We start from the raw sequence: 27,964 nt of genomic DNA on the forward strand, positions 1-27,964 counted from the left end.
CGCAGGCGGGACTAAGATACACTAACTGGATCAACAGTAAACAATCATTGCATTTACCCTCAGACCTGGAGAAACTTCTCCATCCTCTTGCTGCATTTCCTATGTTCATTAAAAACCTCATAACTGGCCAATTTATATTCTCCGCGCTCATATAAACCCTCAATGGAAAAAAAAAACACATTTGCTTTGTTTCTCTCTGACCGTGACTGTAATAAGCTCTGATTGACTGCGAGGGGGCAAAATGGGAAGCCACTTCCCACGCAGGGAACTGCAAGCTGGAGTTGATTAGCGCTCCTGGTGCAGAGGGTGGGAAACCCCTCGGTTTTGAGCCCCTGCATCCGGTAAGAGACCAAAGCTTCTTCAAATACTTCAGCAACCCTTCATTTAATCCGATTTTGTCAGAGAAAAAAAAAAAAAGTCTAGTCAGATTGGAAACCCTTCTTCTTCATGCATGTCAGCAGAAGGCAGAAAGATGACGCACAGTGCGGGGGCATGCAAGAAGCAGATGCTCCCATTAATTAGATCTAATGATCACACAAGTAATAACTAACAGGGCCGACGGAGGGAACCGTTGATTTATCTATGAGTGGTGCATAATTAAAGGGAAAGGCGATGTGGTATGAATCGGAGCTGCAAATCTATTAGTGAGTCACCCTGTCGATAAATTCATGCAGGGCTGGAAAATACGAGAAGCCTCTTCAGTCACTTAAAGTCATTCTAATTAAAAACTTCACTACTCCACAAAGACTATTTAATCTACTGCGGCAATCTGGAAAAAAAAAAAAAAAAAGGTCAAAGCCTTAACTTACCTTCTGCTTCCTCCTCTCTTTTCTCTTGTCCTCGGTGTCCTGCAGCATCTTTTCCCTCCACAGGTCAAAGAAGTATGACGGATCAGTGTAGAACTTGAGGCCCTCCTTACCGTCGTCCCTGCAGAGGCACAAGAGCAAAGTTGTTGTCACGACTTTTTCTGTGCAGCTATGACATGGGCTTGTTACCTGTGTGTGAACATTTTCTAAACATTTCCTTTTAAGCCGCAAAACCTTTCCATCAAACCGCACAAATTAAGTCAGGTTAATCTAGGAAATTAGAAGTTAATGCTGCGTATTGCATCTCCAGGCTCGTCTCCCAAGCAGATCGTTTGGCCCCCACCACTTAAGCAGCTACTCCACCTTTTCCCTTCAGAGGTTCCTTAATACTTCATACAGATTTAAGAAGGTATCAAACATTCCTTAGCGATTCTGGTCTACACCGACATGACAGTTTTATGCAGGCAATGTTTTTCCAATCAGTCACTGGCTGTGCTGCTCTCTCAAAAGTTTTTTTTTTTTTTTAAACTGACAGAAATCTTTTCACAAGCTTCGGTTTTTATGGCAGCAACTTGCAGTAATTCTACGTTGCTATGAAGAACAATCAGATTAAACGTCTTCTTGTCTGCAAAGTTAATGAGAGTTTGTGACTACATCAGAAAACTAATTTGCATTTTGTTTTAGCCCTGCCGTAAGAAGAATTGCAAGCGTCGATGATCTTGTTTACCTCTGAGGAAAGTGTTAATGAAGACAGGAAAGCCGATTCTCTCTCTCCCCCTCTAAAATGTACCGGTTTTACCTTTTCCACATGTAAATGATTTAGTCGTTTCCGAATCTGGAAACGCCGCCTTGAAGAGGTGTTACGTAGAGTTTAGCTCACGTTTAAAAAATCCAACTTGTCCCAGTTGGGTCCACAAAAATTGAACCCATTGTCTGATCCAACACAACTAATTAACTCTAATTGGAGGCCCAAACTTTTACTGTTTTGGTTTTTATTCGGCCATTTTTAGCTTTTGTATAACATCTTCCAGCTCCATTTTGTTGCTTGTAACCACAGAGTGATTAAAGAGCAAATCCACAGGGGTGTGTGACTGATAGGAGCAGAGCAGAGCGAGGCCCACATGCACATTAGCGGAGCTTACAGTCTAATTTCTGCATCTTATGTTTTTATTTCCTCCACAGAGTAAACCATTATAAGTGTATAAACACAACATTGTATCAAGTACTCTAGTTTAGTTTTCTCTGTACATTTTGTATTCTAGGCTTATGAGACACCCTCATGCTGCCTGACCGTCAAGCATACAATTTTGCCGTGACCTGGCTCAAATTTTTGTCTATGGTGTTGTCTGCAGTCAAGCCAGTGCTGATCTGATTTGCCATAGGAAAAGAATGGAGATCTCATCACAGGGTTCCCAAAGAAGAGCTGCCGTTTCTTCACATCAGAAAGAAGTTAGCTGGCGTGGTTCAGGTATTTGGTGAGGATTCCCTTTCCAGACGTGTCTCACTGGGATGAGACCCGAGAGTAAATCCAAAACTCATTGGCAAAAAATGTTTCACTTCCAGCCTGGAAATACCTCAACATCCTCCAGAACGAGCTGGAGAGAGTTATAACTGGGGAGAGGAATGTCTGGGTTACCCATTACTTTTGCAATCCGGATCTTGGATAGATGGAAGTTGATGCGTCAATGGATTTGAGAAAGAACAATAAATTCCTTCAAGAAGAAAATTTTTTGTCAGTTGCAAATAACTTGGCCAAGAACAATTTAATTCACAATACAGAAGACCAGAAAAACGCTATCATGGTTTGATAATATGATCAATAATCTTCAGTGTCATTTTTTTTTTAACAGTTTGGAAGATAGATTTAATTCTCTGGTATATTTTCATCTTTCACTGTATTATAATTATTTTCTGGACAGGCCTGGAGGGCACACTGCTGCCTGGTTTTGAGATCCAAAAAAGTTAAGATCTCATGCTTCTTGGCCGCTGAAACTCTAATCTGCGAGTATTTCCCTATATCCAGCCTTGGCCTCGTCTTGGGAGGCAATTATTTGGCAATGACACCAATAAGAGTGAACACATAGAAGATGAAAAGACTCAACTTCAAACGGCAGGAGTGGAAAGTTTAATGATATGTAGCACAACAAAGGGAACAAAATTGAATTTAACAAAGCGATAAGAGAGAACAGAGGGGAGACCAGTTTAGTGTGGGTTTGTGTTGCAGCAGGTACAATTTGACTCGATAAATCATTGCGCTTTGATGTTTTTATTTAGTTTGGAATGCGTGTTTACATGTTCGCGCATAAGGAGGAGGAATACAAAGGATTATACATGTAGAAGCTATGTTCTGGGTCCATCTGGAAAATAAGACCCTGGGGAGGGCCCCAGCGGAGTGAGGCGAGGTGTGAAAAAAGTAGAAAATATAAAGAAAAGAAGACAGTGGGTGACAAGGATGAGACGGGATGAAATAATGAACAGCAGTGGAACTAGGAAGATGACAAAAATTCAAGTCGGACTTTAAATTATTAATCAAACGCATGAAATCATCACCCATTGATATGCCCAATCATCCATTCAGCGCTGATGAACCAATCAGCTCAGGAGGAGGAGTCGGGATCTAAAATTCAGATGGACTCAGAGAAAGGAAAAAAACTAAAAAATTTTTTTAAAAAATCAGACGATGATGAAGTCCAAAAAACAGAATATAGCAAATTGTGATCTTTACAGTTACAGAGACGTTGTCCTTGAATTGAGTTTCTTTTTTACTTGGTGTTTTCTTTCAAACTCGAAGAAAATCTGAGAAAATTAATCCCACTGAGCATAAACCATGAACATCACAGCGGACAACTAGGTCACATGCTAGAATGTGCAAAAGTTTTAAATCATCCCTTATTTTTCCCTTTTTTGTCTCCAAAAAGCAAGATTTTCTAGTACATCTTTCGTAGTGCTATTTATTTTTATTTTATTTCATTTTTTTTGCCTTTTCTAAAAGTTGTTTTACGAAAAAAGGATTTGCTTTGGACTTTTGGCTCCCCCCTTCCCACATTCATCTTCAGCTTGATATCTGGCCAGTATTTTTTGGTTTGCTAAGCCACTAACCTCTGAGCATAAACAAATTCTAAATATTAGAGTTTGTTTATCCAGTGTTGTATGGAAACATAAAATATAGGACGTGATTTAATTTGGCTCTTTGGGAACTTGCAGCCCGTCACAGAGGCACAATTTGTTTTGGTTTCTCAGGGTGAATTTTTGAAATGTAGCCAAGATAACGCGGTCTGATCGCACAGTATATTAGCAACAAAAAAGAACTAACCCAAGGAGATGCCTTAAAAACACTGCACAAGACTCCTTCCACAGGAACAAAAAAAATGCTACCACAGAACAAATTACAGCCTCTGATTCATTCTGATGTTTTGTGCAGAATCCCAGTGCATGGAGTCAGTTTAATTACACAAATCGTACGTTTTATATCCCCAGTATGCCTGTAAATACTGTAGATGCCGTGATACAACCATCTGACTTGATCAGTATTGTTAGGTAGCAGCGACATTTATGAAGCCATTTCTGTCTGGGTCCGGTGGGGCCTCATCAGTACAAGCAGTAATAAAAAAACAGAATTTAACAAGTTTTACAGCAAGATTTCTAAGCAACACCTGGCTTTTTTAAAAGACACACAGTGTCTAATGACTTCAGAAGACAATATCAGGTGTCAGCGAAAGTTTAAACACTGCACTGACCTATTGGGACTGCATGACGGATGATTTCTGAATAAACTGAACAAAGATTAGCCAGTGGGGCAAAGTGAAAATGTTTGGAAAAATAAAACCCTTTTTGAAACTCATCCATATCTGAAAAATAATCAAAGCAATTTCATACGCCGCAAAATCCAAATGACGTATATTAATGAATATTAAAAACCAAAAGCAGTATATGCACAAGTTATTACATTACATATAGCAGGTGCCCCAATTTGACATATTATTTTCCTTTTGTATTCAAGGAAGTCCACCAGATTTAAAGACAAAGACATAAACACAAATGTACGGAAGAGGATTAGGGCCACTGGAAAAAAAAAAAAAAAAAAAAAACAGTTCTGACTTTAATCTCAGAATTCTGAAATTGAAGTCAGAATTTTTTTTTTTTTTTCCAGTGGCCCTAATCCTCTTCTGTACAAATGGCATAAACACTAGGTAGACTAAATATTGATAAATCTGGAAACTATTTATGCAATAAATTTGGAATGTTCAGGCCTTGTGACGGGTAGCGCTTCCAAAAAATGTGATCTGAGCAATTGTACCAACTTCCTAACCATTCAAGGTTGCAGTCGAAAAGTCCACCCTGTGATAAATAAATGTTTTGACCAGTGAAGGAACTCAAAACAAAGAAACCAAAAAAAAACAAAAAAAAACAGAAAGCACTGTTTACTATTCAAGGTCATTTCAGCTCTATGCGTTAACTCTGTGGCTTTTAACACTTATTAGTCATTTGCACCATTTGCAGAGTAAGCATAAAAAAATAACAGTTAAAGTCAGTCTAATTAGCGTCATGCTGGCAATGCTGATGAGGTGAAACGTGGTTTTGTGCATAACAACATTATTCAGACCTGTACGGTGTGAGGATGTTGAGAGGTGGCGGCTCCTCACAGGTGTGGAGGCTCTCCTGCAGAGGGACGGGCAGAGACGTGCGGTCAAACAGCTGCTGGTCCTGAATGGTGGAGCTCCTGAAGGCCTTCCTCATAGTGATGTCCTGAAGAGACACTGCAGAGAGACGGGACAAACGGAGGGCGCTTGGTAATGGGAAAATGATGGGTTTCACTTATTAAATCGGTCGTGTTCTCAAGTCTTTGGAACATGTAAGCGTGTCAGGAACACGTCACTGACGAGCTTGTGATTATCAATCGGTTCTGTTCCATCAGCATTCTCATGTCAGTTGTATTGATATTAGAGCACAAACGTGCGTCATAAACAACTCATCCTCCTCCCTCCTTTGGGTTAACGCCGCATTTTTGAGGTTCATTTCAGTTCCCCTTAAGGAAATCCAAATTTGATGACTAAGATAAGCTAATGACTGTCCCTTTCCTCCATATGAAAGTGAAAAAAAGACATTTAAAGGCAGGAAGAAAAAAAAGTAAAATTAGTGATGCACAGTTGAATCCCTTGAAAAAACAAGTAGGAAAAATTGCCCAGAAGAGCAGGGGGGAGAGGAGGGGGCTACACTACAGGCAACTCTTAATGTGGAAAGTAAAAGTCTTGGAAGAAAAGCCAGAAAGTTGCAACCAGATGTGAATTATACATGAGGGAGAGACAAATAGACAGTGCAGCCCAGGGGAGGACAGAAGGAGTGTGGCAGGCCTAGAATCATTCCGTTAGTTCCCTGTTATTAGCAGGCTAGCATTGAGGAGTGACAACATCAATTTAAAGACCAAAATAAACACAATTTTACCACACAAAAGCTAACAATTTCACGTAGAACTTTTTTTTTATTGTTCGTATTTTTCCGTGATTATATGTGTCACGGGACAACGGTGGCGACAGTGGCAGGAGTTCAACCCGCAATCGGTGGGTTGCTTGTTTGACTCCTGCTCTATACGCCTCCGTCGTTGTGTCTTTGGGCAAGACGCTGCACACGCCTTGCCTGCTGGTGGCGGTCAGAGGGCATAGCGGTGCTGCTGCAAGGCAGCGGCGCCAACGGAGTGTGAATACGTGTGTGAATGATTGAAACCGGCATCATCGGACAGCATGGAGAAGCACGGTTGTGATGATACGCTTAGGGAGGAGTGTTGGAAAGAATACGAGGTTCTTAAAGAGACAGGGGCCAATTTCAAGATGTCGGACCAAAACTGATGAAAATCCATTTGAGAATCTGTACTCTACTTGAAAATTGTTACTCACAGATGTCCTTTCTTTAATTTTATGATGATCAGAAAAAAAAGACATACCCCTCAAAAAACATGGAGGCTGAACATAAATGCATGCCAAAATTTTAAAGTTTGTCTCTTGTTAAGAAAAAAGACTATATATCATTTTCTTTCAACATTTGTTACTATACGACAAAATTTGAAAAAGTTAAAGCCAGCTTAGATTGCTAATCTTTATAACTTCTGGGAAATCACTTCTGCAGACTCAGCATAGTAAGTGATCAGCCACCTGAAGCACAGACATGGCAGATTTAACAGTACCTGGAGTTTGGTACAAAACATGAAAGGAGATAAAAAGAAAAAAAAAGATAAACAAGATCATGGAAACAGCAAACAGATAAAAATCAGGAATGAGTTGGAAGGACAGAAACATCTGTATAAATCGAAATGGAAAGTAATGTGCAATACCAGAGTGGTGTATACAGGTAAATAATTTCAATGACAAAAACAGCAAGGCACGAACTTCCCTTGGGATAAGTCTTGAAAGCTGAACGTAGCCAGAGGGTGGATTGGACTGAAAAGCCATTAAAACAGACGCAGAGATGGGAAAACAGCCACAAGAAAATGAGACTGCTCATGCCTACACATAGACCTACCTGGAACACTATGAAGGGGTAGCAGAAGACAGAAATTAAAATAGTTTTTCTGCTTTAAAAGGTGGGAAAACTACAAAAAAGGTGAATAAAGACAAACATGCTACAAGACAGTCCTCATAAATTTTCCACTCTCTGCCCACAAATGTCAAAAATAAATTCTCAGAGAGGATTTAATGCCAGGATTTCCTATGCTGTGTCTGCCACTTCTGGTGAAACTATTTTCTATGAGCTTGGTCTACATCACATAGATACAGAATTTCCTGGCATGATAAGTTGACAGGTGAGTGTTGACAGAAGAAAGCACTGTGCACACTGTCCTCAGATGGATTTAGACACTCCTTGGGCTGTCACATGGTGCAACAAGTAGGCCGAAATAAGAGACAGCAAAGAAAGCGAGCACCCAGATCTGAGACTGGTGCACAATGAGGTGGTTTTAAATATTTACTGACTTACATCGAGCACCTCAGACATAGACGGATATGTCAAAAAGGTCTACTACTTAGCATAAGATTTAACTCAACTACAACTTACATGTTTTACATGAACAAGCTTAGATTGTAAGAAGAAATGTTGGTAAGTGAGCCTAAGACAAGGATACCTCAAAGCAGGCTGAGTGTATTAGTTGAATAAATTAGCTTAAGTAGCTAAGGTATGCTTAACGTAGACAAAAGGTCTTCATAAATCCAGAAGTAAAACCTGTGAGCTTTCGCGCTGGCTGAGGCAGCACCAGGTGTTCCAGCTGTCTCTGATCCCGGGATGCATCTTATCAACAAGCTGTCCTAAATAGTTTATTTCTAGCCTTCGCATCTTTCGCTTTTAGACAGACACCATCTGGCTGAGAGACTTCAGCTACAGTGAGGTGAAGAAGTTTTTGTCACCTACACACACACCCCCCGGCTTCAATAAAAAGAAAAAGAAAAAAGAAAACTTTCCAGGTTTGTTTTTTCCCCGCTGTCCTCATTCTTTATACTGACTATCTCGTAGCTGTTCTAGTGCACAAACAGGCGTAACAGATAGGAAAAGTTGAAGGCCAAGTTTTACCATGGAGACACACGGCTCTCTCCCCTGTTTTACTCTGATGCAAATGCTGCCCTATATTTTTGCCTATTGCACACTTCCTCCTGCAGCCTTGAATCGGTTCCGTCTTCAACTCGGCTTTTGCCTCTTTTCTTTGTCTCCGTTTTTGCATTTGTTGCAGAGGTTGTTGTTTAATTCTACATACACTGAATATCATAGGGTCTGATACTTGCATGAAAAACTCTTAACACATGGTGAACAGACATAAAAGGAGAGTTGCAAAACGAAAGTCTTCATCTTCTGCAATAAAGCTCCATGTTATATGCAAAAACAGCCCAGTGGCTATTTTCTAAAAAAAAAAAAAAAAAAAAAACCCCAGAAAACTAAACTTGTGACATTCATTAAACTATAATATTTTACTTAGTTTATGGATTCTAAAGCCTCTCACGTTATTTAACATGTTAGAACTAAGCATATAGGTGCATTTAATCATCAATTACAGAATATTTTTTTTCTTTCTAATGTGATTTTATTTTGAATATTTGAGGGCGTTCCAGTTTTAGAATATAGTAAAGCATCTATAAACTAATCAGATGTGCATAGACCTTCATAAGTCAGGACATGACCACAAGTTAATAGCTTATTTCCTAAACTTGCCCAAAGTTTAAAACAAAGGAAACTCCCCTGATGACTTTAGTAAGCCGAGACTCAGAGATTTTTACTGCTGAATTACAAATCTTATCTGAAGTTTTACTCGGCTTATAGCAAATAACTGATTTTGCGCTCTCCGTCTTTTCCGTCAAAGCGGAAACTAAGACGACACCAAATACAATTTTCTGGGATAAAATGAAACCAAAGCCCATTTTTAAAAGTACGTCAATTCAACGGAAACGACTGAATGCAGAATTAGATTAGAAGAACAGAGCTGCACATCACGAAGAACATAAAAAAAGGACAAAAGACTGAGCTGTTGTAAAAGCACCATCAGCAATGTAACAGAAGTAGAAACCATTTAGCAGATAAGTACAGCAATGAACATATCCTGAAGGACTGAAAGGGATGAATAAGACAGTAGATAAAGAAACAGTTGGAGCCCCCAGGGGTTTGGTGTGGCTTCATGGCCTTCCATAATGGCCTGCAGCCTGTCCAGTGATGTAACAGTGCTATTAAGTAGTGGATACAGGTCATTAGTTTGGCTGGCTGGAGTAAGGGGGGGGGAGAAGAGGGCCTGACAGAACACAAATGGCATCCATGCAGGATGAAGGGAAAGCAGAGATCAATCAAAGATATGAGAGCAGGCTGGAGAGGACAATAAAAAACAGATATAGGTGTGGTGAGGTAGTTTGTGGATTGAAGTCTAGGAGAGGGTGGGATCCTCAAGGACAAAGTGAGGGGTGATACTCTTTGAAAGGTCAGCAGAGTACAGAAAAGTGTGCGTCTGTTCTTCTCATGTCACACTGGGCAGTTATAAATTATTAGGGTAGATAAAGCCCTTGTGGTTCAATGACTGGATGAAACACTGTGGACCACTCTGTGACCTTCAATCATTTGCTAAAATGTGTTCATCAGCAGAGTAAATCCATTTCAACTGGGTGTGTGAGATCTTTGTTCTTTTTTTTTAATGCACTTATAGATGAATACTTCTGAGCTGCTCACTCAGATTTTAACGCACCCAAAGGGTGTTAAAGGATTATGTTTTATCTTGAAAAAGCCATTACTGTCAACTTACAAACAGTACTTACAGGTAGATGTCACAAAGATCGATGTCTTAGCCTCAGTAAAAGCTGACAGTTTCATCAGTGTTGTTTATACTGCAGGGCATCTCTTTGTTCAGATTGTATTTTTTCCTGCCACAGCAGCTTATTGTTACACTGTCATCCTTATAGGTGTCTAAATCAAATCACCTCAAAATAGCACTGGATATTTCACTGCACTGTCTTCCACTAATGCTGGTTTTCCTCCCCTTTGCTTTGTCATTTTAGTTTACTTCACCTGAAGAGAAAATCCAGAACCAGACGAGGTCATTTCAAAATCAAATGCTGTAATTTATTTATTTTTTGGTTTCTAATCTCTTGATTGACATCCTTCCAAACAAAAAGAAAAAAAAAAAAAAAAAAAAAAAAAAAAAAAAAAAAACTAATTTACATTGGAAATCTTTTTAATAATGACATTTTTTAGAATAAAGAATTTATCTTGAGACGTTATTGTTAAATGTTCTTATAAAGGAGATTGATGGATAAGATTGTTTTTATGATTCACAAAAAAAAGCTTAAAATACAAATATTGCACATACAATAGTCTACTTATTCATAATACTTCACAAAAGAAATGGCTTACAAATTGCTTGTCTATATTTATTTGAAAATTGTTGGCATGCCGTAATATTGTAAAAAGAAAAAGGAAATTGCAATAAGTAAGCTATATAATAAAATTTGTTTTGCAATCTCAATGTCTCTGCCAAAAACAGTAAAATCACAGCCTGTTTGCCGTTTTCCTACATATTCTGCTGGTGTTATGCAATGGGCAACTACAAACATTCTTGAACCTCTTCTTCCAATATATTTAATACGATAGAGTGATTTAGAAAACATATCAAACAGTTTCTTTTTTTATGGATTATATAAATAGGGACTTGAATATTTTCTCTTGCACTACTTTATGTGAATTAAATCTGGTGATTTTACAGAAGCTAGACGGTCGACAGCCTATGCAGCAATGTCACTGCTCGAGACATTCACCACCAACCACAGCAATCAAGATGGCGGCCGAAATCAATAAATCTATGCGTTTGATGTGTGCTTTTTAGATCAGCTATCAAAGAGTTGGATTAGACAAAGACGCCGGTATACGAAGGTCGTGATGCACAACATCAAAGAGAGGCAAAAGCCGAGACAGATAAACTGCTTCCATTATTAAGATCAAGAACGGAAACAAAATGAAAAACAAATTCCACCCTATGTGCACCACATGAATGCGTTAAAATGTGTGACGCTACTATAATAATATAGGAGCTAGGTAAAACTCCTGGAAACATAATTATAAGTGCTACGTGTAGTCGCCGCACGGTACTGGCAGAGGAAAACAAAACAAAAAGCCAGTGAGTTGTAAGGATAATGACCTAATCCCCTGCTTTCCAAAAAACACCTAATGAAGGAAACTCTAGTGATTCCTGCTAGTAAATGCTGCTGTTCTACATAATACCTTTAAATAAAAGTCAACTCAAGTCACAAGAGATAAAACTTGGTTGCTTCAAAGTGTTTTAAAGTGATAATCTAAGCTTTTACAGCTGCAACGAACTCTGTAAGACTTGCAGCCTGTTTATCTATAAAACAGCCATTGTGTGCTCCAGTCTCCTCCATCCTATACCTGACCCCCATCTTCCCATCTCCATCCCTCCAGGTCCCTGATTTACGGCCCCGTTCTGCTTGCACCGACTCTCCTTCTCCTTCACCCCTCCACTCACGGCAACCACAAAGCCACACAGACAATTACAAGGCGAGTCTTACAGTAAGAGCATCCACTCTGACAGCGCGAAGGTAAAAGAAAGGGTAGAGATGGGAGATGCGGGGTGGCAGTTACGGGAAACAACCCCTCTGGTGAACCCCTCCCGCAGATGTTCGGCTTTGTGTGAAATTCAGTCCACTGGAGCCACACTCCTCGATTGTCACTCGATTGTACAAACTCAAATAAACGACAAAAGATGAAGTGTGATTTTTTTTTTTTTGCCCCCATTTTAAACACTTTATCAGGCCATAAAAGAATGTGAAGAAGGTTTGAGGTCTGAGCAGCAGCAAAGTCCGGAAAATTCTGCGGTACAATCCTTTTACACTCCACTGCTTTTGCTGCAGTGCCCTGTATTAAGCACCCTTCCCTTGAACCTTCCATCTTCCTTACTGTCCTCCCTCTTGACACCCCTCCACCCCCACTTCTCCCACCACTCACTTAAAACTGCAACTGAGCTGATTCTTATCCACAGTCTCTAAAGCCAACTCTTTAGGCAATGAAGGGGGAATAGTCAGGATTATTTATGAAGTCAGATAAAGGCACGGACCACAGGCACAGACTCAAGCTTAAAATACAGATTTGCAACAGCACAAATCCGCCGGAGCACCGTGGCCTGATATATTTAACAAAAAAAAAAAAGCAAACAGACACATTGTTGCCAAAATAAAATCCAAATCTCTTACTGCAACTTGGTTCAAACTTATGTGTGCATCTAAAATGTCAAACACATTTTTTGCAGCAAACGTTGTGAGTATTTTAAGAACGTTTATGGGGTGTGCTGATGCTTTGGTACTTGACACCAACACTTCAGCATGATGTGTACACTGGTACAACATTCCTCCGGCAAACCAGACTTCCAAAACTAGATCACAATTGTAATTGACATGTGAGATTTATATACATCACATATATAAATAAAAAAAAACCACACACTTATATAACCTAAGGTTTTTTTCTGCTTTAGGTTAACTAAGAGTACCAAGATCTTTTCAATTTGCAAAACACCAGATCAACAAGAGAATACTTCACTTCACATATACTTCTGCTTTTATTCAGAGGTTGATTTGTATATTTTGCAATAGGACACATTGGTGCAAAATATGGACGGTGTGATGGCTGGTTATTTCCAAATTTTCCAAAGACATGGCGACCTTAGTGGGTTTAGATGTCTGAAAATAATAAATTCCCTCTATTTATTCTGGCATTTAGAAAATAGTAATTATTTTGTTAATGCCAAATGACACAAAACAGGAAAAGTTCAGTTTGATTTAATGTAGTACAGTGAGAAAAATTACTTTGTGTATTCCCTCCACACCCCAGAGTGTGTAAATATCTGGTCTAAACTGAATGGGGGAGAACAAATTCCTGTGGGACTCAAAAAAAGAAAAAAAAAAAAAAAAAGAGAGAAGGAAAGTGATACAGGCAAACGATGCGAAATCTCAAACAATTCATTGCCTTTTGAAAAAGGGCTACCAAAGCCTCTGGATGCATTCAAATAGGCCATAGCCACAGAGCATTTCACAGTTTGCCAGTGACAAGGAAGCAGTTAAAGTAGCATTGTACAAAGCCTTAAACACACTGCGGGCCCATGGGAAATCGATACAGTGCCTCGGAGCGTGGTATTACACTGCTGTGATTCTCCCCGTGTTTTTTTACTGTACACTCTCTGCTGACTCTGCCCGATGCTCTATCCTGTCGTTCTGCCTCTCCTCTCTCAGGATAACCTGGCTCACTTGACAGAAGACACAGATTATTGCATTTTCTTTTTATTGCTCACAACAAGGATCCCAAAGATCGTCTTCACACAAGGAAAACACATTTATCAAGTAAATGAGCAGCAAGTCAAACAGAAACTCGAAAGCAATGTTTCTAACGGGAGCAGAGGTTTTACAACTACGGCAGCTGAAAAATGGTACAATCTCACAGCTACCTGTTCCTTCACCAACAGCCTTTAAAACTCATGGCAGACTTATAAAATATTATGGAAAATAAAAGGGAGGGAACTTTTTAATGATGGTTTTGCATTTTCAAATTCTGCTAATTTTATTTCAAGAAAACTGATGAGAATTATTTTTTTTAAAGAATAAGTGAATGAGTTGTGCGTAGAACACCTTTTAATGATGTTTATTTATTTATTTATTTATTTATTTTTTTTAGAATTTTAAGCTGAAATACCAACATTAATATCATCTTTAAGTTGAAGGAAAATTACACGTAGGTTTCCCAAAACTAAAAAATACACTAAATAAATAAATAAATAAAAAATCAGGTCCCCTACTCATACAACTTTAAAGTTAATATGAAATTACCTGATTTAAACAGAGTCTACCAGCTGGTAATTTAATTTTACTGTAAATACGGCCTTTCTATGAACTGATAATCAGAACCAGGAAGATGAAGGAACATAGCAGGTAGGTCAGGGAGAAAGCGGTGTAACAAAAAGCTCCTGGTAAAGTTTCCTGCAAACCGTTTAGGAGAGACGAAACCAAGGTAGATGTAACCAAACTGAAAATTCAAGTCCATCATGTGTGGTACAAAATTAAAACTAACACCACTGAAAATGTTAGCGGTGTTACAGCATCATAATGTTGGAGTGCATTTTTTTTTCCAGCAATGATGAGGAAACTAGTCAGAGTTGAACAGAAAATGGAGGAGCTAAATACGGGGCAGTCATGGAGGAAAACCCAAAAATACAACTTGAGCTAACTAAAATGGGTTTGACTCATGGGAACTGAATGCAAATGCATGCAAATCATCTGATTTGTTTGATTTTTTTTTTTCCCCCTTTCACTTCACAAGTACACACTACACTGCCTCGGTACAAGACATAAAAGCCAAATAAAATGAAGCTTAAAAAATGTGACAATGTTCAAGGGATTTCAGTCATTTTTTCAGGCTCTGTATTGACACTTGTATGAAACTCACATTCTTCTTCTTTGGGGTCCAGCTGTGTGACGCTGATGGAGAGCCGGTCCACCCTCTCCTGCAAGGAGTTGACCCGGAAAGAGAAGGAGTGGGCTTCATTGAACAGCTCTCCAAAAAGGTCCTCTGCATATTTACCTGCAAAAAAAATCATTTTACTCTTCCAAAATTTTCAAAAATAAAATGGTTGGAAACATTTGACTGGAAGATGTGAGCAGTTGTTTAGTGTGTGAGGCAACTGCTTGCCGTCTAATCCAATATCTAGCGTTCACTCTATTGTTTAAAGTAAATCATTTTTGCTTTTGTAGAACATTTTTTGCTTAAATGTAACTGTCAGTTGTGGTTACTGTCAACTGACTCCGGAGACCTTTGGTAGTTTGCAGCACGTACCGCAGATCTGTTGGTGAGACAACTCAAATGCTTTTGTCAAACACAATCAAAGCAAGCCATGCTGCTCTTCTTCTGTCTCAGCCTCTTACTGAGATTTGAAGAAACAAAGTGACGACTGGGTGTCTCTGTAGTTAGAGCAGGCCAACTTCTAACGTTTGGAGCTGCGTGATGCAGACAGGTTTGTTAAACAGAACGCCTGCAGGTGTCTGCTCTGGAAAATATAGACCTTCCTTTTCTGAAGTGCATTGGAATGAGAGTAAGTCCATTAATCATGACCTTTTGTTTCCATAGTACCACACCGCCAGTATAAAATGTCGTATCACCACTACTCCATTTAAAGTTAACCTCTAAGCTCAAAACTTATTGACAGCTATGTTGGGTATTATGTGTTTTGTTCTTAAAAATATTTATGGATTTGTGAATTTATGAATTGGGATGATGAATTTTAAAGAGTCTGGGATCTTTAATCTTAGTTGAAATATTGAATAAAATTGACAACAGTTGAATTTTTGCTTTGGCATATAAAATATGTTTGTAGTATTTCATTTGTTTAAAAAAAATAATAAAAAAAGATGGCCATAAAAAGGAAAATAATAATTGTATAATTGGGCCAGAAGAGGGTCTTGGCAAACTCACCAAACCTTTTGATGCAGTTATTTTTATATCAATTACAGTATTTTATTTATATTTCTGTATTGAAAAGGTGTACTTACCTTCTGGCCGACTACTCATTCATTATTTGCATATTGAATTAAGAACTGGGAGTGATACCAAGGGATGGGCAACATTATACTTTATGTTATATGCAGAAGAAATGTGAATAAATCACTCATACTAACAACAATAATAACAATAAGCTAATTAATTACTTTTGCAAAACCCAAAAGCCAGAAGTTTGGGAGTACTACTCATTACTTTTGCCGTTTCAAACAATTTTCCACTGTTGGCTTCATGACAGGGAAAAATAATGTTTTTCTGTTTGAAAATATGATTGATTGCCATCATTACTGCATACCACTACAGTTGTACTGCTTAATGTAATTCATGTAGTGAAGAAGCAAATGGAATAATTTGTCATTTTTAGAGCAAATTTTTTGAGGCCTGGGCCATGTGCAGTAACATACATTTGTATTGAATTTTGTAATATTTCGCATTCTCACCATTATCTTCATTGCAATAAATGTCATAAAATATTGGGGGGAAATGGAGTTTATCGAGTTTGAGACTTTCCTAATAAGATCACAACCAATGGCGTGTCTGATTTCAAAGTGGGGTTTGCAAAATAGTTTTTAATAAAGCAATACAAACTGATACCAAGAAAATGTTGTACAGAAGTGTACTTCACTGAAAATGCATTTCTGCAACATGTATCTTAAGAAATTCAAGGTAGATAAATATCCTCTACTTTTTAAGCCAGAAGTTATTTCTACATTCGTTAATATATTTTCTAGATAAAGCAGAACACATCACTGTTTTTGTTTGCTACAAATAAGACTTCACAGGTATGATTATCTCACTCATCTGTGCAGTCCAGGATTATGAATCTTGTCATAGCGATAGAGAAGAAGTTTAACAGAAAGTCTAATGAGAATCTGTGGGCTGTCTACAGATCCTGAAGCCGGCTTTAGATTGGTTTGCTTGTTGGAACCTTCGACTCTGTTTGCGATGTATTTGGTAGATTATTTTGCTCATGTCTTTCCTATGAATTGTCTGGATCAGTGCTGATAGATCACAGCACGGAAACATTTTCAGTCGTGCCGTTTTACGTTTCTTCGCCTTTCCAAAAATGTAGTAAATAAAACCGAAGCACATTTGGAAATTTGATTTTTGCATTTTATTGAATGAATCGTATTTCTTTTTTATATATATAACTTTCTATTAAATCCTTCAGAAATCTGTAGTAGAAGGTTTTATCCCAATATAAGGATATGAGTGTATTTATGAGTGTCACTCACTGAGGCTGCTGAGCTGGCGGATGACGTTGGCCAAGGAGATATTGGTCACACATTCCAGCTCGTTCTTGATGTTCCTTGGCAATACCGTGTGGCACAGGTGCCTGGGCTCGATGGTACGCTTAACCAGCGGCATCGTTTTGCTGCAACAACACTACCTATAGGAGAGAGATGGAGGAGACGGGGAGAAAATTTCATTAGTGCATACAATTGTATTCTTGATTCTGCACAAATATAAGAACAATGCGTCACTCGCGCCAAGCAAGAATTCTTTTCACCCAGAAATGACGCACCACGGTAAAGTAAAATGAATTTCATTTGTTTACAAACTGGAAACATTCAAGTAGTTTAGCTTAATTAACACAATCTTGTGCTCATCGCTAAACTTATGCAATCTGTTAACATATCACTGCACTTTGTCTGTTCAGTCAGCCATGCTAATTATATTTAGCTACATTGCAAGGTTTTCAGAATCAATTCTCTTCCCTCTGCAAGAACACGAAAAAGATGAAAACAGAGGGGCAAAACAAAATATGTGTACAGAAATCAGACTACTTGAGGCTGGCACTATTGCATAAGTTGTGTTTACCACGATTATTTCAGCTTGTAAATGAGGACTATTTGTGATAAATTATTGGGTGTATCAAACAGTGCGACTACATGTGTCAGGATCATGGGTTGTCTTTAAGTCTCCTATCAGCCACTGAAACAACCCATTCAGTACTGAAATGCTCCAACCAGCAAACTATTTTGACATGCCACATGATTGTGAGAAATATGCACAATGTGACTGAAGATGAGAACAGAATGGTGATAATTAGTGGGAAGGAAAGTTGAAAAGAGAGATCAAGACAGGAGGAGAGCTAAAACATCCTCCAACATGACTCCCTCTGCGACAGCAGCAGTTAATGCTGCTAATAACACCATTTCCCTGCTGCTGGCTCACTCTTAATTAGAGCAGGCATGTGAAATGATGTGGTGATCAGGTGTTCTGATGCAAACTGACTGCACTGCCTCGGCAGTGACCGCGGCTTGGTTAAAGCATTGATTAAGCTTTAATTGACGTCTGGTGCCTTTAATATTCTGCGGTATTTTTAGTGCCGGCTCTTCTGCCAAGCAATAAACATGATTATTGGCCGTATCCTGAGAAATGTAGGGCAAGAAAAGGCTATTCTCGGAAGCTGGACGGCGATAGGATGGTGACTGTGCTGAGGTGAGTCATCCTGGAGGCATCTCAAACGGGGGGCCATCAGTGACAAACACGCACCTCTCTGAGCTTGTGTTGAAGCCGTTAAGAGTGAAATGTGTCGGCAGTGTTTCGCTCTCATACAAATAAACCACCGAGTGAAATCCCTGTAGCCTTTTTTAAAATAGAAACATGCTCTCTATACTTTATTTTACTTCATTCGTCTTCCAGCGGTCAGCATATTACTTACACATGCATATATACAGACGCTCATCAGCAGTGCCCAACAGCCAGTGATTCCTGTGCTGTAATACAATCATTACAAGTAAGAAATAAAGCTTCAAAATGTACTAAATCATAGTCGTAATCACCTGGCTTGTTTTTGTGGTGGTTGAGATGCTAAAAGCTCATGATATTTCTTGATATTGATTAATCCTGTGCACCTTGAACAGGTCATTTCAATAACTAATCTCAGTAGTTGCCTTCAATATTAAAGACATTCAGATTTTTGAACTACTAAAACTTTGCAGCCTACAATTACAGACAGTATGAAGTTTTCTTTTGCTATAAAGGAGTATAAAAATAAAGACTCCTTGCACATATTTCTGAAAGCTGTCACCTAGCTTATGGCCAAAGTCATGTAATTCCCCAGAAATCTTCCCCTTATGCAGGAAAGACAGTCAAGAATTTAAGAAATATTCTGGGTGGCAAATTTTTTTTTGTCAGTCACGGCTTGGCCACCCGAAACGTTAAGAAAAGCTAAATAGAACCGATCTGAAAACATGAAGTAATCCTGGACCAAAACATCTGTGTTTCACTCTACTGCATGATGTTCTATTATATAATAATGAAACACGAAAAGAAAATCAGATATAAAAACACCCTTGATTAAAATTAGGTCCTTTAAAACAGTAAGCAGAGTTTATTTTCTTATTTTCATACAATAAAACCTTTGCAAAGATGGAAACCCAAATTAAATCTTTCAGTCATAACTATATGTACATTCCAGATGGGCCTCCAAACTAGCCAGTTTACAAACATGTACTTAAGCTCTTTGTTATTATCCATAAAGCTCAAGGCTTTTCTCCTATCTTTTATCGTGATAAAGTCAACTTTTCTCCTACGCGTAGGGTCCAAACTAGGCTTTTATTTATCGGCTATTGAGAAAATCCTACCCAAAGGTTGAGGGGGTTAATGATAACGATGCCAAAAACTGAACAGCAGTAGCTGAAAACGAATTGAGAAATGAATTGAAAGCAACAAAAAAAGGAAAAAGAAAAAAGACAAGAAATAGATCTGCAAGTGAGAATGTCTTTTCTAAATGTGAGTTTTTCCAAAGTACAGGTGCTACTTTGTCAGAGGGGCTCATTATATATAAATATATGTGTTGGTACGGCATGAAAAAGTGACGACAGCAAAGCCTTGCTTTTTAGCTTTTCTGCCGCAGCGAACTTGTTCGGCGTGCAATGAACAACTGCAAGACACATTTACAGCCTCAGACATACAAGCACCCCTGCCTACTGAGATTTCCAAACCGAGGTTTGACGTGATAGCATGTGACAGCTGTATACTCACAGGGAAAATGATGCAGCTTCTTCTCGAAACCCATTCAAAGCTACCTACGTAGCATGCCAGATGTGACGGGTTCTACCGTAGAAGGAAACTAAAATTTTACACATGGCAAGAAGAAGAGTTCCACAAAACACAACCTCATTTAGAGTTGCAAAAATTAACTACAAACAGTTTCATGCAAGAGCAGAGTCATCTTATTCTTTTATAACTTGGACTAATACTTGGGAAATAGCACATCAGAAATTTGAAACCATCTTGAAATACAAGGTTTTCTCCGTAATGATTAACACAAGATGTTCAACTGTTCCAGTAGCACTTATTTTATTATTTTTTTTTTTTTTATGAAGTATTAAAACAAAGCAGTTATTACTTAGGAACATAAGAAAGAGGTTAAATTCTGAATGTTATACGCTTCCATTTAAATTTTACCTTCCATTAATTGGAATGCATCAACACAGCATTGTTTAGTTTTCTTTTTTTTTTTTTTAAATAAATTTTAATATAATATGCATATAAGACAAAAAAGATCATCTGAAGTGTCTGCATAAGAGTTGAATAATTGGTGTGCATCAATTATTTAACACACTTGAGTTTTCCTGCTTTACGTAATTTTTCTTCTCCCATCTAACGTCTGGACTAGCCTTGCTCCTTTCTTTTCTGCTCACCCCTTGCTGTTCTGTTACTACTTTTATGACCCATTCATCTTTGGTGGTGCTTCCCACTGTCACCAATCACCATGGTAACGGCTGCAGGGGGACATCACCGGTCACTTTATATCGTCCCAAAAGACACATAGGCAAGAATGAGGTTTTAGGGGGTTGGTGGGGGGGCGGGAGGGGCAGCAAGAGTGGGAATAAAAGAATGGGCTAAGCTTGGAGTCAAACATCAGAACTGAGATGGTGTGAGTGGAATGAATACAATATGAGAAAGCAAATAAGGGACAAATCAGGGATTGCTTGTCTATTGTGTGCAACACAAAGCAGGGTGAGGGATGGCACGTGCCAGAGGGTCGGAGGTAGGGGGGGCAGGGAGACCTCGAGTGGTGCAGATCATTGCACTCTGGACAATATGTCCTACTAGAAGCTTTAATGAATCCTAACAGAATATTGTCTCACTCACAATTCAACTCCAAACCGTGCAGTACGGTGGAAGTCAGGCGTCTTTCATCAAGATGGAATAACTTGCATGTGAAACTATCAGGTTTTTTTTAGTTTGTTTAGCATTGTTTTTTTTGTTGTAAGAATATAAATAACATGTATACATGATACATGTGTTACAGTAATACAAAGAAAATCTTCTTTCCAATGCTAAAATAGTTTTTGACCTTATGGGGTGGTATTGTGTATTTTCCAGGCATACAGTGTAATTTCACAGCACAATTCAGTAACCTTTACTTTCAGTTATAAAAATTATGCTTAAATCAAACACGACTTATACATGGCCTCCGTCTCTTTAAGAAGCTCCTACTCTTTGATGCTCTGCCCTCAGCATGTCATCACAACAATGCTCTTCCATTAAGTCATTTACAACCGGTCTTGCGCGCATTGGACTGAGTAATAGTTTGTAGATAAGCTCAGCAGAGTTACACCAGGCTCGTAACTAATTGCTGCTGCCACTAGTCTGGTGGAGCTGGTAAGGGAGGAGCGGGCAGGAATGCTCTCCTGATGGCTGCCACGGCAGATCGAGGATTCCTCAAACATCCATGAAAGAATCAAAGCAACACTGTTTTTTTGACCAGGGAATAGCATTGCAACATGATGTGAAGCTTAAATTGTTTTTCAGTTTATATCATACCCTCCCATCCAAGTTTGCCATCAGTTTCTGGCTCTGTGAATAATGGATCCTGAAATCTTATGAAATTAGATTTCAGCATTTCTGCTTTGTGAAACTTGTAGACATTAGGTGACATAATATTTGTATTCTGAAATATAAAAATTTATGATAAAGAGAATACAATGTATTTTGTCCCAAGTCCAAGCCAAGTCTTGAAACCTTTGCATTGGGAAAAATCTTGCTTTTCAAGAATAAATTACCCTAGTTTATTCACAAAGCTATAATTTAATACTCATAGGTAGATGCTTATTGGTATTAAACATGAACAAACTACAGTGAATATAACTAATAACTTTTACAATGAAAAGTTATTAGTTAAATAAATGACATTCATGTGGACATTTGTTTATTCCATTTTTCCCTAATACTATAGATCACTATGAGGCAGTGTGTCCCATCTTGCAGATGAAAATATAACAAATGTTGTTCGTCCTTCACTGCGGAGTAAATAACTTATACATTCATAGTTGTTTTGACGGGAAATAAATTGTGCTTTTTTCAGACCGTTGAAAGCTCTTTTCATAGTGCTGCATAACCTCTGTAAAAGCAGCTTTAAAAACACTTTTAAGGCTCAAAAAGGGTCAATAATTGTTGCCAAAAGTCTACGTACATCAAAAGCCGTGAATTATTTAACAGACGCGGTGCATGTTCCTCGAAGGCTAAAAAAAAAAAGTGGAAAAAAGTGAAAATGGGAAAATGAATTCATAATAGCACATATCTGCTTCTGTTGTGATCTCCCACTGTGGAAATAGTCCCTCACAGTGTCAAACTGGCCGGAACATTGTGTGCTTTGTTCTGTGATTTTGGAAACGTAAACTACATCTGTGTACTTGTAATATTTTCCAAACCATGACTGCAGGCATAAAAAACACAGACATCTCATCAGAGAAACTGGCAAAACTGGAAGTGCCAGTGGGAAAGGCAAACAAGCCGGCAAAGCCAACAGGCACAGGTGGTTTAAATCAACCACAGACCTGCAGACCTGGGTAAAAAAAAGCCCCGTTTACATGTAAAAAAAATTAAATAAAATCATAAGTCCACCCGGAAGACGAAATTTCATTTTTGTCAAAATATTTTTTTGTCCTTGCAACTGGCAACATTCAAATGGACACATTTTGTTGCAATTTATGAACGTACTCACTTTGTATGCCCATTGTCATTGCCAATGAAACTGCAACAAGTTGGCATCTCCAAAACTGATAATCCAAAAGCTGTGATCACTTTTTGCAAGAATTTCAAATGTAAGTAAGGAAGAATTTCTCCCACAGGATCTAATTATTTTATAATTCATTAAAGAGAGAAACTTACCAAAGCAGGAGACTGTACATATAAAAATTTAACAAAGCCTCTGGGTATAAAAAGTGAGGCCAATATTACAGTGAATTAAACCTGAACTTTAGTTGATAACCAGTGCAGGGTGATTTCTGGTGGTGTAATTGGTTAAATAAATCACCTGATGGTTCTGAATTTCCCAAGAAAATGACCTCTATTCTCACTTGATGCCATATTTAAAGCTTTCTCCACAACTTCACAGAGGTAGAAGGTGGCTTAGGCGGTCAAAGTTCATCCCGTCACTTATGAGTTGTCAGTTCAAGTCCCCAGTTTGTCCGTCTCAGTCATTGTGTCCTGCCTTGCTTGCTGGTGGTGGTCAGACGACCTGGTGACAGTATGGCTATCTTTCTGAAATTGCAGCATTGCATCTAAATTAACAAGACACCCGAAACATTTTCCTTTGGACGGCTGAGACAAAATTAGCGACACTTGTCCAAACTGCAAAGCGGTTACTTAGCAAATACGTATTTGCCATATCCCTTTATAATATTCTACATAAGGTGGTAAAATATCATTGCAATATGTGCAATATCACAATAACTAAACCAATGCCATGCAGCATTTGATAGGATGCCATATTTAAAATCCAAATACTTTAATAAGAAATGAAACGGCCATTATTACATTATTACATGAATGTACTTCTACTCTTACGTGAATAAAATTTCTGGATCGTCTACCCACCGCGAGTGACTTTCATGCATGAAGAACAATCATGTTTTAACCAAAAGTCCACCAGACACACACCTACACTTTATGGTAATGTAAGGCTCTTTTTTTTTTTTTTAAACACACAAGCTATGTTGTTTTACTGTTAATTTTCTATCTGCTGAAGGAAATGTACAAGTGCCGTTACAAAGCTCACACGAGTGAGTCACTGCCATCAAGTGATGAATGGACATATTAAGCCACAACTATGTCACCTTCAGCAGACATTTCATTCATTGCAAACTTAACTGAACTTTAAATTTGTTAAAACATTACCAGTGGAAACCGACTTCACCTGGAGAAAGCTGGGCAGCTCATTGGCCAGGTTGTAGAAAGTCTTGTGAATGTGTCTGCGACACACTAGTGTGTGTGGCCGCAGAGCGGGGTACAGGTGCTGCTTAATGCAGGACTGCAATTGTTTCAGGGACCTAGGATTATATCTGCTATTAGATAGTTTATGGGACTTAATATTTCATTTCAAAACAAAAAAAAGACCTCTGATCAAACAAGCTTTTAGCTTTTATAAGTGATTTTAACGAGCGTGCACCTTGCAGTCATCCCATCTTTGAGTTGACCAAAAACTCCTCAGTATGTTTACGTATCGGACTCTGACGTAAGGCCACAATTAAGGCATTTTAATGTTGCGCTAAAACAATTATCCCAAGTGTGTCAGCAAATCTACAACAAAGTGACATAAAATAGAGAAAAAAAAACAGCTCAAAGTCCAAACTGAAGAGATTTTTTTTTCACACAGAGAAAATATATTAGAAGTTTTTTTGTTTGTTTGTTAACTCCACACCTAGGATTTCAACAATAAACTCCACCAACATATATTTAAATAACCCTCATTCCCCAACACCACCTCCCGAACCATAAGTCACAGCGGCGCGAGCTTGCAGAGCACATCACAGCATAAACCTGTGTTTCTTCATGCCAATTAAAATTTTGTACCAGCTGACGCCCCTTAGGGAAGTGCGATGACACCTTGCTGGCTCTCACCAGTGTAGTGCCATTAAAATTTATGTACAGACACATCAACCTCACACAAACAAACATAAACAGAGCCCACATTGGCCTAAAAATACACCTGCAGCAGTGGCAGGGTGGTCGGAGACAGCTATGCTAACTAGGCTTGCTGTTTGGGGGGACTTGTGTCAAGGCATATAAGGGTAGATAAACATTATTCTAAAATCATGCCTGCAGCTGTCGGGGTCACAATGGAGAACAATCCTACTGCTTTGTTCAGGAGTAAGAGAACCCATAAAACCAGTGCCGTCTCCTTTTTTACCAACTTCTCACAAAAAAACCCAACAAAAAGCCTAAATATTTCAATCAGGAATGTTAAGAGAAGTGACTGTGACTCCCCACTATGATTTGCCAACTCCCTATTCTTTATATTAGTAATGAGGCTCACAATGGCAGAGTGGTGGGACACAGACCACACTGTGTTTTGTAAGAAGATTGAATCACTTTAAACATTCATTTAGCAATCAGGCTTTATCCCACAGTAGATGAACGAGCCCAACTAAATATTCATGGGCATCTGTGTGGCAACATCAATGAGTAAAGTGTCTGATGAACAAACACACTCACAGAGGTTTATCTGCTGAGCACATAGAAACCCACTGGTATGAATAATGAAAGGCTGCTGCTCAATAATAAATGCCTGCATGCTTGCACTGTGCAGCTGCACTTGTTTGGCCTGTGAGGGAAATTCTATTACACCAACTCCCTTGGTGTTCGTACAGATGTGAAGGACAAAAAAACGTAACCCCCCTCTCGGACTCACCACAACAAATAAGCAATAAGCAACAAACAAACAAAAAAAAATAAAATGGCGACTTTGTGACAAAATCAAATCTCCAGAAAGCAAGGAGAAAGTTACAAGTCCAATGTGCTTCGATCAGTCTTATGGTAAGATCGTGTTCATGTTAATAGTCCATATTAGGGCTTTAAAACATACTGTACAAAAAACCCCCCACTTAATTATTAATTGCTCCTGCAGTTGGGTAAACTGAACTCATCACCAGTTATGATTTTACTACAATATCCATTTCAGTTTTTGTCATGAAAAAATACAATTGTGCAAAGTAAAGGTGTAACAATTCATCCAGTTCATAGGTAATAATGTTCAAGAGAATTGCATAACAGTTTTCCCCAAAACAAGTTCTGAAATTTGAGATTTCACAAGAAAAAAATACTTTAATATTTGATGATGAGCCATAAATCTGCAAGAAATTAATTACTACTTTCCAATAAAGTCAGTCATTTTTGACAAGAAAAGCTAAAACTAATCTAAGATCGAAGTGGTTCATGTAAGGGATGTGCATCTGGGTATTTTCCAAAGTGTAAGTGGTAGATCCAGACATGTCACAGGTTCTTCTTCCCCATCTCAGGTGTGTATTCTGGATTCCGTTCGAGGAGTTAAAGACAAGTCTACACCTGGGAGATGTTGTGCCCGATACAGGAAGAGACCCTGGATGCATCTCTTAAAATCTGGAATATATATCCAAATGTAGATTTCCTAAATTAACAACTTAACCCTTACAGGACTTATGTCACCTTTTGTTGCAAATATCTGACTTCATGTCAGTAAATTAAGTAATTCAAGATTTTATACATTTGAAACTGTTTAAAAATATGTAGCACAGAATAATTCAGCTCTGGGCCCTGCGCTACAAAGTAAGGTCAGAAATATTCTAGTTTTGGTGAAGAGTGCTAGCTGAACTAAAACTGGCATTGCAAAGTGTGCTCATGTGACATTAAGAAGCTTATTATCAATTTAGTGAATCAACTGACTCAGAATATTTGTGCACTCACGTAAAACAGGTGGACATACGACCAATCAGCATTGACCGGCAGAAATAGATTCGACCAAAAGAGAAGCACAATTCGCAATTTGTGATTGGAAAAACTATATTGACAAAGCTTTAATTTAACATCATCTTTCTATTGCAGCCTCAATCGTATTAAATTATCCTCGTCCTATTATGTCAACAAAGAAATTTGACCAAGAACAACCAATTGTTTTGTTTTCACTGTTATTCGTGGCATTGATTTTGATGAAGAATTACGTGTGGAGTATCTGCAAATGTCAATGTTTATTTAAATTACTTGGCATCTGGGACAAAAATTCTTGATTGGGACATCTCTAAATAGGGTTAGAAACAGAAATTTCTTGACCAACTTTGTTTTCTAGGTCATCTGACACACACACACAAAAATGTCAACACTGCTTATAACCCACTTTAGGGATATCTTGGGCAAGATATGCTTTTGTCCTAAATACCAAGCAGAGTCATTTAAGAATGACAATTTACAGATGCCCAGTCCCAGTCTGTTTAAAAGGAAAATAAATTAATTGACAACTAGTGACTTGTGATGTAGATGTTTTGAAACCAGAACAGGAATTTGCAGCACTTGGGCTTGATATGTGGGGAAGACGAACAAGAAGTGAAGCTCGCTGAATTTGTCGGATGAATTGGACCAATTAGTCAGTGCCCAGGGCAGCTGTGCAAACTTCTGACCATATCACCGGGGCGCATCTTTAAGTTTGAGTGCACTTTCACGGTAGCTCTGGATTTGTTCATAAGTGATGGTTGTGAGAATTAAAGCTCCAGCAGAGCAAAGCACTGATGGTCAGCCAAGGTGCCCTTGCTGTAAGGAGGCCTAAGGCGGTGCCGGTTGGTACAGAACAGCAAGCTTGAGCAGTGGGACGAAACTAAGTGGCAGTCTGGTCAAGTCTAATCATGCTCCTCTAATAGGATATGCATTCAATCAAACTTCACATCTTGTGTTTTATGTACTATTAGGTGCTATTAAAGCAACTTCATCAGATCAGCTGTGTGTACATGACAAAAATGGCATGTCTGTTTAATGACTTCCATTACATTTGCACACTTAGGGGTCAAAAGGTTAGTTGTATGGTTTAGTAAACTTGGATCTCGTGACCCTTCATCAGCTTCACTTTGGCTCCGTTTTCTGTACACTTATCTATACTTAAAAATCCCACCGCATTGAAAAGTGGTACACTTTTATTCTCTTAATGTTAAATTGATAGGAGGGAAGGAGAAAATAACCATTTGCAAAGCAATGGGGGCAAAATAAGACATTTCACTTTTTACCAGAAGGTTTAACGATCGCCAATAACTTTAGCTGTTAACTTAGTCTGACATTTTGTAGAACTGTGGTCCAGGCAGCATTTTTGCCAAGCCCTGCAGTTCATCCGA

General features: G+C 38.5%; 1 protein-coding gene across 3 annotated transcripts in view; it reads right to left on the bottom strand.

Annotated features, from left to right (window-relative positions):
* The window catches only part of wasf1 (WASP family member 1), a 57,845-nt gene that overhangs the window by 17,512 nt on the left and 12,369 nt on the right, over nt 1-27,964 (bottom strand). For all 3 annotated transcript variants that reach the window (XM_008397758.2, XM_008397761.2, XM_008397760.2), the window contains exons 2-5: nt 17,108-17,262; nt 14,766-14,900; nt 5,410-5,563; nt 810-927 (exon numbers count right to left, since the gene is read on the bottom strand). In XM_008397758.2, the coding sequence (XP_008395980.1) occupies nt 810-927; nt 5,410-5,563; nt 14,766-14,900; nt 17,108-17,240 (540 nt within the window). In that variant the 5' untranslated portion in view covers nt 17,241-17,262. The remainder of the gene's footprint in view (nt 1-809; nt 928-5,409; nt 5,564-14,765; nt 14,901-17,107; nt 17,263-27,964) is intronic.

This window comes from Poecilia reticulata, linkage group LG21, assembly GCF_000633615.1.
Source record: "Poecilia reticulata strain Guanapo linkage group LG21, Guppy_female_1.0+MT, whole genome shotgun sequence".
In the NCBI taxonomy this organism is placed as follows: domain Eukaryota; kingdom Metazoa; phylum Chordata; class Actinopteri; order Cyprinodontiformes; family Poeciliidae; genus Poecilia; species Poecilia reticulata.